The sequence below is a fragment of the Pongo pygmaeus genome, chromosome 5 (assembly GCF_028885625.2).
Source record: "Pongo pygmaeus isolate AG05252 chromosome 5, NHGRI_mPonPyg2-v2.0_pri, whole genome shotgun sequence".
Lineage (NCBI taxonomy): Eukaryota > Metazoa > Chordata > Mammalia > Primates > Hominidae > Pongo > Pongo pygmaeus.
In genome coordinates this window covers 130,380,749-130,397,854 of record NC_072378.2, presented here as the reverse complement: position 1 = coordinate 130,397,854, position 17,106 = coordinate 130,380,749, and the positions used below count along the sequence as shown (strand labels likewise).

Below are 17,106 nucleotides of genomic sequence, written 5' to 3'. Positions count from 1 at the left end.
AGACCTAGATTCACAACCTGTACAAACTAGATGAACAAGGAATCATTTTTCTTACTGGGCAATCCAGTTACTATGTAGTTAGAACATTATACTGACAAATTATTATTTTAAAACATACCTAAATAGGTGATACGTTTATTCCTTAAAAATGCCAGTTGAATCACAGGAATTTCTTGGTATTTCAGTAATTTTTTTTTTAGAGACAGGATCTTGCTATGTTGTCTAGGCTGATCTCGAACTCCTGGCCTCAAGTGATCCTCCCACCTTAGCCTCCCAAGTAGCTGTACTTTAGTAGTATTTTTTAACTCTCTACAAAGATCCCTAAATCACCAAATACATTACATTTCAAATGTATAAATTTGTTTTTTTTTTTTTAAAGTTACTTAGGGGTAAGAGAAAAATATTTAAAAATGCATTTTGGACCAATGCACTCTCATGTTTGACTATTTATATTGTGCCTTTTGTGATCTTTGCTGTTAATCTACAATCATCTCATCTCTCATTATTCAAATTATCAAGTCACCCAATCAGATAATATTCTACCAAATGATATCAACGGAGTCGCCCCTCTTCTCATTATTAATGATCAATGCAAAATAACTATTGCAGAAATTAACTATCTGTAAAACTAGTCAGGTTGCCAAGAAAAGCCAAAAAGCTAGAGTAAATCCATTTTAAACCGTGAATGCATTTTCTCCCAGGAAGATTTTACTATAGATATTCCCTTCATTTTTACATGATCACCATGGTAACCACATTTCTTATGGATCTGAATTTAGAATTAGTTCACATCAATTTAGTATATATGAAATTCATTATATATACATGTATATGGAATACCTATATCTGACCATGTGAGTGACAGCTACCACATACCTGTGAGGGCCCAGATGTCTCGCTCTCTTAAAATGGCCAATCCCTTTACATCCCGGGGTTGAGCATCCACCATGTTCTGAAGCTTCCATTAATTCTAAGGGGCCTATGAAAGAGCAAAGAAAAGAAAGAAGGGGCAAAATACTAAGCAAAAATCTGTTAAGAGTCAAATGTCTGGATCAGAATAAAGAAGAAAAAGACTTCCTAAAAATCCAATTTTTGAACCAACATATACAAACAGAAAAAGTAGATCCTATAAAAATGAAAAATATTTTAAAAGACACTATGTTTAAAGGTTTTTCCTTATGACTATTCACACTAGTTATCTTTATTCAACAATGAAATGGTAAACTTTGACGTAACAATCTTTCAAAACGTCATAAAGTCCAGAGATATCTAAATACGAATTAACAAGAGTCAAACAACTTTTATTAAGTAAATAACATAATTAAAGCATGAATACTCACATACTGTGAACACTTCAAGTGCTACAGAAGAATCCAGAATGACAGTTCCAGATCCCTCCATGCTCTTCCTTCTACATTGCAGACCCTCCCTCATTCTGACCACTGAGGTTAGTGTGGGCTCTCCTGGAAACTTTCTAAGCATTCACACACATTCGGTTTTGTTTGATTTTGCCACATAAAAGTCACAACATAGATGTTTTATTTTGCCACATAAAGGCCCAATATCCTTCTTTGGTTTTTAACTTCTTGTCTTACAAATTTTTCTGTTGCAATACTAATATTCTTTGTGACTAATGCATAGTTTCTACAGCATAGTGCACCAAAATTTATTTAACCAATATTTTTCCCCAAGCTTTGTTATTCTAAACAAGCTACACTGAATGCCATGTACATGTGACCTTATGCAGTTTGTATGTAGCATCCAGAAGTGAAGTCACTGGATAAAGGAAGTACACTAAATTTTTAAAAAACTTGATAATAATTTATTGCATTTCCTACATTTTTTTTTGTATAATGTATACATTTTCCTCCAAAATTAAGGCCGTGGTATGTTAAGTTCTCCATGTACCTTTTCTAAAATTTGAATTTAACTGAGATTTTTATTAAGATAATTATAGATTCACAAGCAGTTGTAAATAATAATACAGAAGGAGATCTCTTTCACACTTTGCCCAGTTTCTCCCAATGTTAACATTTTGCAAAGCTATCATATAAAATTACTATCAGAATACTAATATTGAAACAATAAATTTTGAAAGTCTCACAAATTGTCTTCCAAAAATTCAACACTAATTTTAAGAGGTGATATTTACTTCTAAATAAAACAGAATGTCTCTACACTCTTTACTTTTTCAGGCGTTAAGTTTTTTTTCCATTTATATTTCTGTGACTATGGTAATTAAAATGTAGTAAAAGGAAAGGATTACATAGAGAAGAAACATCAGTAGAGAGAGGAGGAGAAAAAGAAAGGGCTAAGGATGAAATCTTCAGAATGCTACATATGGAAATGGAAACATTTATACAAGCTATTCGTGTCTCTTACTCAAAGGAGGCTGAAGGGGATGTCCTGTTTTTGAACACCAGCCTACAGGGTGAATATCAGGAGAATCTGCATCTATCCAGTAATCATAGCAATTGTTCCAGCCATCAAAGTGAACCTGGATGACACAAGGACATTAACAGTACAAATTAAATCACAAAAGTTCCTACAGTCAAAGTTCTGCCCACAGCATAACCATTTTCATTCTAACACATACAGTAGATTTAAAACCCAATAAATCAGTTCAATTATTCAAAATACTTTGCTCATAATGTGAAAAAAAAGACACCTCTGAACCACCTTCAATGTATTATATAACCAGACATAAATGCCCTGCCAACGGCACTTTTTGGCCAATAGTTCTACAGACACATTATGTGTATTTCTCAACACCATGAGCAACATGAGAACAGGAACTGTTATAACATCTTCATATGATCAACATCAAGTACCCAATAAATATGCAGAAGGAGTTAAAAATTCAGGGGAGGGAGGGAGGGAAGATGAGAGGGGAGGGTAGAGAGGAAGGAGAGGAAAGGAGGACCTTTCAAGTAAATGTCAAGCCTTCTGGAATTGTGTTGAAAAAGATTTAAAAAAAAATCAATGCCTGCTAGACACACATTCAATTTACAAAATATCCCTCCACCCAGTGTGTTTTTAGATATCATTTTTTCCTTGCAAATAACTACAGTATTTCTCAAATATGTGTTCTATTATTGTTTTATTTTTAATTATTATGGGTATACATTTATGAAGTACATGTGACATTTTGATATAGGCATATAATATATAATGATCAAATCAGGGTAACTGGGGTATCCATCACCTCCAGGTTTCATTTCTTTGTTTTATGAATATTCCAATTCTACTAGTTATTTAAAAATAAATTATTGTTAACTGTAGTCACCCTAATGTGCTACCAGATACTAGATCTTACTGATTCTATCTAACTCTATTTTTGTGCCCGTTAACCACCCCCACTTTATGCCCTACTCCCTGCTATGCTTCTCAGCCTCTGGCAACCCTTATTGTACTCTCTTGTCCTCATGAGTTCAATTTTTTTTAGCTCCCACATATGAGTGAGAACATGCAATATTTGTCTTTCTGTGCCTGGCTTATTTCATTTAACATAATGTCTTCCAGGTTCATCCATGATGTTGCAAACGACACTATTTCATTCTTTTTTATGGCTGAGTAATATCCCATTGTGTATATATACTACTTCTCTTTATCCATTCCTCCAACTGGTGGGTACTTAGGTTCCTTCCATATCTTAGCTAGTGTGAAAAGATATGTCTTATAAAGCAGTCACTGCTACCATCTCTATTGGCCATTGTGTGAAAGGGCAGTTGGTCTTCTAGTGATGGTCACTAGGAATCGACTATGTTTCTTTTAGGTTATTATATATTTTTTACCTTTTAGGATGAAGGGATATACTGAAATCCTTTAGATATTTTATTTTTAAATCAACTTTGCCAGTTATATCAACTGATCATAGGGTATTAAAAAAACAAGTCTGCCAGTTAGATTTCTTTTTAAAAGTCTATGAACCTCTCATTCCTTACAAGACAACGGATGCCAGATGGATAAAAAAGTCAAACACTAAAAATTGAACAATAAACATTCGAGAAGAATGTGTGAACGAACTTATTTGTAATCAGAGTGGGCCAGCCTTTGTAAGCAAAACACCAAACTCAAAAGCAGTAAAAGACTGATCAATTTGATTACATGAAAATTGAAAGCTTCAGAATGGTAAGTATTATAAAGTAAAATGAAAGACTCACAAGAAACCCCCCAAAATACATTTGCAACACCTGTGTCAAGAACTCTCTTCCTCAATTTATAAAAATATGATGTATCAGCACAAAAAGATGAAACCCTACAGAAAGATGAAAAATGGATACAAATAGCTCATTATCCAAAACATAAATATAAATGTTTAGTAAATATATGAAAAGACAATAAATTTGAGGCCAGGCTCAGTGGTTCATGCCTGTAATCCCAGCACTTTGGGAGGCCAAGGAGGGAGGATCACTAGATCCCAGGAGTTCGAGATCAGCCTGGGCAACATGGCAAACCCCATCTCTACAAAAAAAATAAAATAAAAATAAAAGCTAAGTGTAGTCTCAACTACTCAGTTATGCTGAGGTGGGAGGATCACCTGAGCCTGGGAGGTTGAGGCTACAGTGAGCCCAGACCATATCACTGCACTCCAGCCTAGGCGACAGAGCGAGACCTTGTCTCCAAAAAAAAAAAAAAAGAAAAGAAGAAGAAGAAGAAAAAAGACAATCGCTTTCATTCATAATTTAAAAACTACAAATTAAAATCACAAGATACAATTCTTCTCCTATTGGCCTGTTAAAAATGTTCACATTTTGGTAATTCCTACAGCTGGTTAAGAATGAGAATAAATGGGTGTTCTCATAGACCACTGACAGGAGTGTTAACTACTGAGATATTTCTGGAAAGCTATTTGGTAATAACAGTCGAGCACTTAAATGACATTAATTTTGACTTGATAATCTCAATAACTCATTGTTTGTATTAGAAAACAACTAGAAGTTACCACAGTGCCCACCATCAGGGGACTGGTTAATAAATTATGGTATATTCATATAATGAAATAGAATGCAGTTAGTAAAAGTATACATATGTATGTGCTTAAAATAATGTTCTTTGCAATGAGTCTACTTTCTTAAGCTTAGAAATAAATTAATCCTAGAATCAAAACCCCATAGAAAATATGAAAAGACATGTGTCAGCAAGATAAGAGAATACCCCAAGAGAAACAAAGTATGTGATCCAGGAAAATGAAATACAACCTAGTCTGTCAGCAAAGAGAAGTGTCAGGATGAAAGCTTTGTACCAGGCTTACAGTATTTCCACCCACAGTGGAATAAGTGGCTGCTGAGTATGAGAAAGAGTTCAAGAAAAAAAAAAAGATAAAGATAGAGTATTGATGTAAAAATTTTCTCCCATTCTGTAGGTTGCCTATTCACTCTGATGGTAGTTTCTTTTGCTGTGAAAAATACTCATCATCACTGGTCATCAGAGAAATGCAAATCAAAACCACAATGAGATACCATCTCACGCCAGCTAGAATGGCAATCATTAAAAAGTCAGGAAACAACAGATGCTGGAGAGGATGTGGAGAAACAGGAACACTTTACACTGTTGGTGGGAGTGTAAACTAGTTCAATCATTGTGGGAGACAGTGTGGCGATTCCTCAAGGATCTAGAACTAGAAATACCATTTGACCCAGTGATCTCATTACTGGATATATACCCAAAGGATTATAAATTATGCTACTATAAAGACACATGCACATGTATGTTTATTGCAGCACTATTCACAATAGCAAAGACCTGGAACCAACCCAAATGTCCATCAATGATAGACTGGATTAAGAAAATGTGGCACATATACACCATGGAATACTATGCAGCCATAAAAACGGATGAGTTCATGTCTTTTGCAGGGACATGGATGAAACTGGAAACCATCATTCTCAGCAAACTATCACAAAGACAGAAAATCAAACACCACATGTTCTCACTCATAGGTGGGAACTGAGCAATGAGAACACTTGGACACAGGGCGGGGAACATCACACACCAGGGCCTGTCATGGGGTGGGGGAGTGGGGAGGGATAGCATTAGGAGAAATACCTAATGTAAATGATGAGTTAATGGCTGCAGCAAACCAACATGGCACATGTATACATATGTAACAAACCTGAATGTTGTGCACATATACCCTAGAACTTAAAAGTATAATAATAATAATAATAAAAAGATAGAGTACTGAAAAATATACTTGAGCTTTTGACTCAAAGCCATGTCAGATCCACTCTTGCACTTGTAAAAATCTAAGAAGACAAAAAAAACTAAACTATGAACAAATTACTGACTCCCAGAAAAATAGTCACAAGGAAAAGACTACTTTGCTCAACAGTGAATGAGAACCAAACAATGTAAAATAACTACTGAAAAGATAAGGGGAAGGGAAGAAGGGCAAGATCTAAATCTTGAATTACCACAACATGACGAAAATAAACCATATTTAAAATTGATGAACTGAGAGAGTAGAATATAGGTAATATTTTAGAAAATTACAGATAAAAAGGTCTTAAGCAAGAGCTAAAAGAGCCGACAGTTTTTGCCTCTGGGGAGCCAGGCTGGGGAGTGGAAAGGAATGAGGCAGGAATAATCTTCTATTACTAAAAACATAAATGAAAGCAAAACCATTCTGGGCCATTTTTCTTCAATGTCATCTGACCAAATATAGAACAATTTAAAATGTTTTACTATAATAGCTCAAGGTGTGAAATATGTAATCTTAAAAGATGATTTTACTTGAGTTGATTTTATCCCTGAAAAACTTAAAATATTAAGCTACACTAATAATTTGGTCTGCATTTTCCTCTTCTTCTTCCTTCTTAAAAAAGAAAGATGAGCTTTCCTGCTGTCTAATCTCCCATTTATTAGATAAACTCCTACTGTTGCAGGCTTTTTACATTCTCAGAAGCTTCTGATGAATTCTGAAACTTAGTCACTGACCCCTGTATACAGGCTTTTTAAAGACCTCATAAATACTCAGATATTTGTTCCGTGGTTCATCTTCAGCTATGAAATTAATTCCAGTAATTACCAAAAGATAATTGTCAACTGTACCTCTCACAGCCAGCTATTTCTGGGGTGTTAAGGACTGACCAGGATGTTGTATTAGAGAATCCAGCTAGAAGTAAGAGGTGGATTCTAGTCTACACTTTTCCTGTTAACTAACTGAACCACCCACTTGAGCATACTTGACCTCTCTGGGCCAAAAATTTCTCATATGTAAAATAAGAGAGTTGATCTACATTTTTAATTATAAAAGTAATATATATTCCAGAAACTAAACAAGTAAAAAACCTAACCATTTATGGTTTCAGCACCCTGAAAGAAGCACTGTCATTACTCTGGTATGATTCTTTCCAGAATTGCTTATATATGTATTCTTGTAAAAAAAAAACAGTAGATATCATAACATAATGTAAACCTGAATTTTTCAATTGTTGGTATTAAATAGTCTTCTAAAATATTTAATTTTTACATCATGTAGATAAAGAGTAATGCATTTTACCCATCAGCTACTGTGGTTGCTTGCAATGTTAAGTACTATAAACAGCACTGATATATTTTCCTTGGAGTTTTTATTTTTGCATATTCCTTTTGGCTATTCCCTTAACATTCTTAAATGAAAGGATAAACAACATTCTACGATTTTGTTAACCTATTGCCAAACTGCTCTTTGGAAAGGCTGAGACATTTTACATTCCCACCAGCCATATGTGATAATTAAATTTTCATGCAGTCGAACCAATATTTTTTTTCAATTTTGAGCAATCTGATTTATAAAAGTAATATTGTGCTTAATTGTAAATGTATTTGATTACTAGTCTAGATTTTATTTTAAAAAATACTTCTAGTTCTAAAATACTGATTGCTTTATGACTTACATTACTACCAAATATAATAAGAAAATGCACTTGAAAAAATGGTTAGCACAGGTCTTGCATTTATAAAATGTTCTAAAATGCTACATGATTCTATAATCTTAACAGTGAATTAAATGTTAAAATTTCTATTCTATAGAAATACCACATTTGTGTAGTTTTTCATGTTATTTTATAATTTATTTTATTATATACTATCTTATTAAAGATAGTTGAGAATGTAATTTTTTAAAAAAGAGCAAAAACTTAAGACTCCTACAGCTTAGAACTAAGACGTCATTCTGCCACTGCCAGTAATTAATAACTCATTTAACCTTTATGAGCCTCTGCCTCATTAATAAAAGTGATAACAATGTATACTTCCCACAAATGTTAAATAACACGAGAACAGGGTTACCCTGTAAAACATCATGTACATTTAATGTCTTGCTGTTACAACTATTATTATTCCTAATAGAAATTCCAAACAATTTTATGAAGTAAGCAGAACAGGCATTGTTTTGGTCTGAGGGTGAAGTTAATGCTGAAGTAAGAAACAGAGACAAGCTCTTCTGGCTCCTTTCCTGAGCTCCACTTCACTTTATCATGGCTGGACATAACAAGCTGATCCCATCTCCCTAAACATTTGCTTACTTTTTAAGAGGCATTTGACTTTTATTACTCTAACTAATTAAAATCTGATTTTATTCATAGGATTATTTATCTTTACTTGGCCTATATTAAGAGATAGGATGTTCCTCTGAAAAGACTACTTCTAATCTACCCCACAAAAACATTAATCTTTAATTTTTTAAAAAAAGGGCATACTATCAGAGAATGAAGTATCTTTTCTTCTGAATATAATACGACTTTAATGTGCTGTATCTACTTTCTTTCTCCAAATACATACTCAAAATATTAATAGTCATTCATAATTAAAGATAAATTGTTTTACGCAGATTAAAGGACAAACCTGGAAGAATGCTGATTTACAAAGATGCACAGCCAATTAATTTGCTTATTCCTATGATTTTACTAATTACAGGACTTCACAAGTTAAGTATCTACCAAAGTTTTTATCTAAAACATCTTATAACAAAAGATAAAGCCAACCCCCACAAAGAACACTTACTTTTACTCGGTGATCATCTGTGTCTGCCACAGTTGCTACTCTAATGAACATGGGGTTCCTTTTGTCTACAACCTCAAGCTTCATTTTTTTCTGGAATCCATGAGGAGGTTTCTGCCATAATAAAAAATTTTACAGAGTGAGATAAAGAGGAAGAGAAGGTAAACTTGATGTTACAAAGAAGAAGAAGAAGAAAAAGCTGGCCAGGCGTGGTGGCTCACACCTGTAATCCCAGCACTTTGGAAGGCTGAGGCGGGTGGATCACTTGAGGCCAGGAGTTTGAGACCAGCCTGGCCAACATGGCTGAACCCTGTCTCTATTAAAAATACATAAAGTAGCCAGGCATGGTGGCATGCACCTGTAATCCCAGCTACTCGGGAGGCTGAGGCACAAGAATTGCTTTAGCCCAGGAGGTGGAGGTTACAGTGAGCTGAGATTGTGCCACTGCACTCCAGCATGGGCAACAGAGGGAGACTGTCTCAAAAAAATAAAAATTAAAAAAAGAAATAGCTGAGCTATTTAGAGAATGATGTCATAAAAGAAGACAGAAAAATTTTAAATGGTTAGAACTTGCTGTCATTTTTTAAATAAAGAAAGAAAATAAGAGAACCAGCCTTTCAAACTCTCAACTTCCCAGAGTAGCTCTGAACTTCACCCTGTCAAAAAATTCCAACACAGATGCACGAGCAAGGGAAATAGCAGAGTAGAATTCAAAATACTGTAGTTATTTGATTACTCAGACAGAAGACAAGAAAATTTTCTTATTAGTTGGAGGTGTACTGGCAAAAATCAACATGCATAACATTTATTTTTAAATAGAGAGAGGAAGAATATTAAAGTGGCTGAGATGAGACACCAAAATTAGAAGTGGTAATGGAGGCAAAAAGCAGAAGATATCTTTAAAACACAAAATCAGCAATCAAACATAAAAGATAGAACCAGGAATGGGCTGGGGGAATCGACAGCTACCTACGCCCCAGTACTCAGCAGAAACTTTTAAGCCTCTGAAAAACTCACAGGCAGTGGAAGATAAGGTGATTGTTTGGCATGATGTTAGGCAAATTAGTTAATTTTCTGAGCTTCAGGTCCCTCTTCTGTAAAATGGGTATAAGAAAAGTGTTGCTGGGCAGGACGCGGTGGCTCATGCCTGTAATCCAGCACTTTGGGAGGCCGAGGTGGGTGGATTGCTTGAGCTCAGGAGTTTGAGACCAGCCCAGGAAACATAGCAAAACCTCTTCTCTACAAAAAATACAAAAATTAGCCCAGCATGGTGGCATGTGCCTGTAGTCCCAACTACTCAGGAAGCTGAGGTGGGAGGATCACTTAAGCCCGGGAGGCAGAGACTGCAGTGATACAAGATGAGATCATGGCACTGTACTCCAGCCTGGGCAACAGAGCAAGACCCTGACTCAAACAACAAAAAAAGGGTTGCCATGAAAATTAAGTATGTTATATAAATAACACAGAGCAGTCAATGCAAGTCACCTAAAAGACCAAACTAGAGAAATCTGTTTTCTCTCTATTGTGACACTAGATATGTAGGCTGATCCTAATGTAATTTTATTCGTTTAAAGTGAAGTGTAATGTAGCTCTGCTTCGCATTAGACAAGAGTTTAAAGTTAAAGGGTGGGAGATAAAAATTCATAAATATGGCATAACTCTCAACAGTTTTCTTTTTTAAATCTTCAACTTACTATCAGATGAAATCACACACATTTTTTGATACAGTTTCTCTTCATGCCTTATGGTTTTGCTCTTAAAATTTTTTTATGTTCTTCTAAATTTGGACCTATACCTAATAATTAATTCTAACATTAAAAATCCTAGCAATTTATACATAAAAGGATCTCTTAAAGAAAATTATTTATCATAAGCTAATCATGACACGTTTAAAAAAATAAATATTTGATATATTTTTCTTTTCTGTTGAATTCATGAGAAATCTAAATTATAAAGCAAGCTATTTGAGATGAAAAAATGAGAAATATATTTCACTTCTTATTCCTTCCTTGCATAGAAATGAGGTTCATTTGAATCTTAATACTTTATATGCAAGAAGCAATGACCCTGGGTTAGAAAGATACTGTAATAAAAGCAGATGATCTTGCATTCTGGTAATTAAACACGCTGATTTATAGCAATAAAATAAAAAACCCCAGCATCTCAGCTTGCCATAAACAAATCCAAATCAATTATCCAACAGTTTTTATTGAAAAATATTTTCATGTTCTGTTCTGGTCTTTTAGAATATCTAGCTAAAAAGACAGAAGATTGCTTTAAGATTTCAACAACTGGCCCCACATGCTATCAAATCAAGTAGAATTATTTTGCAAGGAGACTTTAAAGTCCAAAATCAAAGCATTTTTTTGGATGACAACAACAAAAATCCCAATAACAATTTTGACTTTAAAAATTGTAAAAATTCAAAAACATCTTATTTGGTGCTCTATTTTTTTCTCATTCCTATTCTCGTTTACTAATACCATCTTGTTCTGTTCTTAAATTTCAATAAATAAATGATCTCATCCACACAAATTAATAAAATGTATCATCTTACCACTTTGAAAGCTCTTGCAGGAGCAGGTAAAGAATTGGTTTCTTCTAAGTATTTATCCCAAGAAAAATGTTTCACATTTGGATAACCTAAGAAAGAAAAATGTAAATCCTATGAGGTTTAACCAAAATGATAGCAAGAATAACAAACTGTCCAAAAAACAATTATAAAATATTATAATCTAGAAAATTATGTTCATATATACATGACAACTTTACTCACACATTCAGAGCTATTAGTAATAATGAAATTGTTTTCATCTTGATGATTATTTTTCTATTACTTTTAAAATGAAAATTTTATAGATATATATATAATTTATATTTTCAGATAAGGATAGTCTTACAAGACAGACCCACAAATACCCTTTAGCAATTTTGTATTGGAGAATCTAGAAAAATCTGACATATGCAATAAAGGCAACACACAATTGTTTGTAAATGTGAAAATGAAGTAAGTTAAATGACCTTCAATATACAAATGTGCAAAAAAAGGTACATAAGCAGAAAATACTTATTAAAAAGAACATGGTAGATTTATATATATTAATATGTGAACAATTCCAGATATAACTTCATATTGTTAGTTCCAACAAACACACACAAATGATGTAACATTTTACACATAGAATGTGTAAAAATATCTTCTCCTTCCTCCTGCCCTCTTTTGTTCCCTCCAGGGCCCCAAATCCATTAGGTAGGCACGAGCAGGAATAAACAGTGGCCCAGTATGGTGGGAAATTAGCCACATAAAGGGGACTGAGAAAAGCAGCAAATATATTGGAGATAATGTCAGCCAGGTTTGAGGGAAACTAGAATGAAGCTGATGTGTTGGATTTGAATTGGAACTAATGGTATAAATTCACAGTTTTCAATATATAAACAGATACAGAAATAGACATAAACATTTTTGCATATATTTATACACATGCATTTCCTAGCTATATCAGCTGAAAGGCCTGGAAACATCAACACTCTTGTAGTAAATAAGCACACTTAGTGTTCAGATATTAGTTTCTAAATATCATTCTCTACTAAAAAGAAGCATGGAACCTTGAAGAAATGGGTGACTCTAGGTGGGGTCAGGGAAAGTATGAGATAAGCCTAGCTGTGCCAGAAAATAAGAAGTTCTCAGAAAATCGTAAGAACATTTCAAAAGGACATTGAAATGTGCCTAAAGGGGCTATAACTGGTTACTATCTGAGAAAATCTGAATATGAAGATAAATAATGCTAGCAATCAATTATAACTCACTGATAAAAATAGTAATCTATGAGTCTACACTGATACAGATAAATTGAACAAATAAATAGGAAGATAAGAAAAGCTATTCTTTGCAGGAAAATATCAACTAATTTTGTATAAGGAATGATGGAATAAGAAAAACTATAGTTTAGCACTGTCAGAATAATATAATTCATGCTAGAAATGTCAACAGATGCTAAAACTAGCAAACGATGTTGGGACGAGATACACAGTCTCAAAGTATCTCTCCAGAAAATGTATCTCTCCAGAAAATAATTGTTAGTTACAGAGAAAAATTAACTCCATTAGTGGACAAACTTAGCAAACACCATCTTGATCCATCAGTGGTAAAAACGAACCAGTAAAGAGACAGACTGACATCATGAGCCACCTGAGAGAAGGCAATGACAACACAGCACTATGTCTATGATATTCCTGCCAAAAACACACAGCCTTCGTATGATCATGAGGAAATACCAATCCTACTCAAATTAAGTAACAATCTACAAAATGACAGATCTGTAATCCTCAAACTTATTAAGGTCATAAAAGTCAAGGAAAGCCTAATTAATAGAAGCTGGAGGGATCTGACAACTGAGATCCTTTTGCTAGGAATGACATCACTAGGACAACTGGCAAACTTGACTGTGTCTCTGAGTCAGGGGTATAGATGAGTTTTGCACTGTTCTTGCAACCTTTCTGTACATTCAAAATTGTTTCAAAATAAAATGTTTAAAGAGTAAATATTCAGCCGGGTGTGGTGGCTCAAGCCTGTAATCCCAGCATTTTGGGAGGCTGAGGCAGGTGGATCACGAGGTCAGGAGATTGAGACCATCCTGGCTAACACGGTGAAACCCCGCCTCTACTAAAAAATGAAAAAAAAAAAAAATAGCCAGGTGTGGTAACACGTGCCTGTAGTCCCAGCTACTCGGGAGGCTTAGGCAGGAGAATCACTTGAACTCAGGAGGCAGAGTTTACAGTGAGCCAAGATTGCACCACTGCACTCCCGCCTGGGCAACAGAGCAAGACTCCGTCTCAAAAAAAAAAAAAAAAATGGAGTGAATATGCAAACATAGTTCTGTGTATACATTTTATGACATTTTTAAGGAACACATCTTGCACAATTTACACAATTTAAATTAGAACATTCTACTAAATGAAACTGAGGTGTATGCATGCATGTGTGCAACTTCACATAGGCAAAAATGCTTTCCTGGAAACACATAAGGACAAACCATTAAAATATTAATAGAGATAACTGCAGTTCACTCTAAACTTAAAAACAAGCATGCATTAATGTATAATTTGGATAATTCAAAATAAAAATAATTTTAAAAGGCATGAAGATTTTAATTTCTGAAAAGAACAATGAGAGGCTGCGTGTTTAGAAAGAACGGAAATGTGATGGTGGCCTACAGGGCAGCTTAGTGGATGGAGAAATCTGTGAAGTACCAGGGGGTGAAGGAAGCAGCTGCTTAGGAAGCCCAGTGATTAGAATCCTTCTTTTCAGACAGATCAGAGATGATGCAGGAATTTGCCCTTAGAGAAAACAGATCAGAGAAAGGGTGTCTTTTTTGTTATGGGGCAAAGAGTAGCATCAGCACATGCCCAATAAACCAGTCTCACAATTTGGCAGTTTTGTTTGTTCATTTTGCATTTTTTAATAATGGCAAAATACACGTAACATAAAATTTACCATTTTTACTATTTTAATGGCATTATGTATATTCATATTGTTGTGTATTTGGTTTTTCACATGTAATTTTGAATTTTAAAAATGTGTCAAAAAGCTATTTTTTTTTTCTCTTTGACTGAATTATAAACGTCCAGGAAGGGAGACAGATGGCGTGGTTCTTTGCCTCATGTTAAGTAGTCGGCAATAACGCCTTACACCACTCCTTCCAGGGTACATAACCAGGAACCCGTTGTTGTTCACTGGTTCATTGTTAATCAATCAGATCTCTGATCATGACCAAAAATGGTGGTAAAGAAAGAAGGATTGATAACAAACTGGGAAATCTAAAAGGATCCTCACAGCATTTTAGATGGTGATAGTGGCAAAGAAGCAACTATGGCAATCACTGGCCACTATTATTTTGTAAGCCGCAGGACAGACAAAGGAAGGCAGAATACAAGAAATCTTCCAGGCAGCACTACGTTTGGGGCCATGAAAGCATTAATACCTTGCTTTCTTTTTTTTTTTTCTTTTTTCTTGAAACACTATCTTGCTCTGTGGCCCAGGCTGGAGTGCAGTGGCATAATCATAGCTGGCTGACTGCAGCCTCAAACTCCTGGGCTCAAGCAATCCTCCTGCCTCAGTCTCACAAACAGCAGGGACTATAGGTGCATGCCACCTCACCTGGCTGACTTAACATTTTTTACAGAGACAGGGTCTCACTGTTACCCAGGCAGGTCTTGAACTCCTGGGCTCAAGTGATCCTCCCGCCTCAGCCTCCCAAAGTACTGGGATTACAGGCGTGAGCCATAGGTGCCCGGCCAATACTTTGCTTTAACCCTTCATGATTTATGTGAATGCTATTTCACTGTCAAAATAGTACTGTAAATAAGTCAAGACAGAGACTTTCCTCCCTTTATTATATGAGAAAACTCAGGGAATGGATAGGACTTGACTTGCCTATTACAGGAATGATCGGTCCTCCTGAGTGAGTAAATGATAAGACACTCTAAGTGAGATACTGTATCAAGGAACTGGAGACAAACTTAAAAATGAAACCAGCTGTTCCAATAGAATTTGAAGCTCTCCAATCTTGCAGCTTACATGCTGCAGGCTACCTTCGAAAACAGCTCCTAGTAAACCCAGGACTCATCCTCTCTCTGTAATAAAGGCACTCTTCATTACTCCTGTAAGTGTCCACTAAGCAATTGTCTACTGCGCAGGGATGCTTTCTGTTTGATGATCCTGTCTTTTCATACCAGGAGTGGCCATGGCCCCTTAAGTAGTGATGTACTCACAAATACACTGTCTTGATTATGAAGAAACCACAGAATCTGTTCTTTAGCACATAAAAGAAACTCAAAATGATATAAAACAAGGACACTATTTATCAGTAGTTACACTGTTCACCGTTAAAGACATAGCAAATGAGCTGAGAAGGCTCTATGGCCAGAGGCAGACAGCAGAAGCACCTGAAAACTTCAGAGAACACAGAGGCACCACTAGCATGAAGGTGCAAAATCTATTTTGGAACCAGGAATCACGACAGAAAAAGCAAAAGTGAGCTTGTGAGTTCTAAACTAAGTAAAAAAATCTAAAGCCTCAATTTCTCACTTAAATGTGAACACCAAGCTTCTGTGAGGACTGATGCTGACATGAAGTCTGTTCTCCAATCCACACACAAATGCTGTCCCTCTCATCCATTTTTCTGGACTTGTTCAAGCCTTAGACAATTTGCTTCTATGGGTAGATAATATATTTAAATATATACTAATATAAAGTCTAGAAATGAATTTCAAGTTGAGAAATGAAAGATCTTTTAAAACAGAACTTTTTTTTTCCAAGAAAGACAAAATTTGAGACTCTGTTATGAACTAAGGCAATACTTAATATAGTTGAAAGTACATCAGGGGTGAGCAAACTAACGCCTGCAGGTCAGCTGCCTGTTTTTGTAAATAAACTGTTACTGCAACACACCGATGCACATTGGTTTACCTATTGTCTATGGCTGTTTTTGCACTACAACTGTTTTGAGTAGTGGTGACAGAAACTGCATGGTCTGCAGAGCCAAAATATTTACTATCTGGCCCTTTACAGAAAAAGTCTGCCTACTCTTGAAGTCTATGAATAGTATTAGACACATTGAAAAACACACACCTGGTGGAGTAATAAGGGTTCTTCTATGTTCTTTACACCAACCAACTGGATGAATATGTGGACTTGATGCTTCACACCTGTAAGTTACACAAATTAAAAAACTGCAGTTATCAGGATAAACTCACAAAAACTAGTAAAATAAAAAGAAAACTAGAGATCACGAACACTTTACAGAGAGTTCTATTTATTACAATCAATCTAATTTGGAAAAAAATGCTAAACCAAAGAACTTTTTAATATATTAATACCAAGTGGATTTTTATTAGATAAACATTATATGGATTTGACATCATGCAATTTTCTTTTCCCCACAAATTTTGTTATATCCTATAACCTCAACTACAGCAAAAATGCAAACATAATATCATTAAAATTTATAATTTAGATTCATTAAAATCATGTGGAACAATAAACTTAGACTGTGTGTACATAGGCAAACAAATTATTTCAGCATTGCTAAGGGTAAATGTACAAAGGCAGGGAGCCCAATC

General features: G+C 34.9%; 1 protein-coding gene across 21 annotated transcripts in view; it reads right to left on the bottom strand.

Moving 5' to 3' along the window:
- The window catches only part of L3MBTL3 (L3MBTL histone methyl-lysine binding protein 3), a 123,910-nt gene that overhangs the window by 46,671 nt on the left and 60,133 nt on the right, over positions 1-17,106 (bottom strand). For all 21 annotated transcript variants that reach the window (XM_063666576.1, XM_063666572.1, XM_054492327.2 and 18 more), the window contains 5 exons: positions 16,616-16,692; positions 11,543-11,628; positions 8,989-9,099; positions 2,383-2,497; positions 877-979 (listed from right to left, as the gene is read on the bottom strand). In XM_063666576.1, coding sequence (XP_063522646.1) covers positions 877-979; positions 2,383-2,497; positions 8,989-9,099; positions 11,543-11,628; positions 16,616-16,692 — 492 coding nt within the window. The remainder of the gene's footprint in view (positions 1-876; positions 980-2,382; positions 2,498-8,988; positions 9,100-11,542; positions 11,629-16,615; positions 16,693-17,106) is intronic.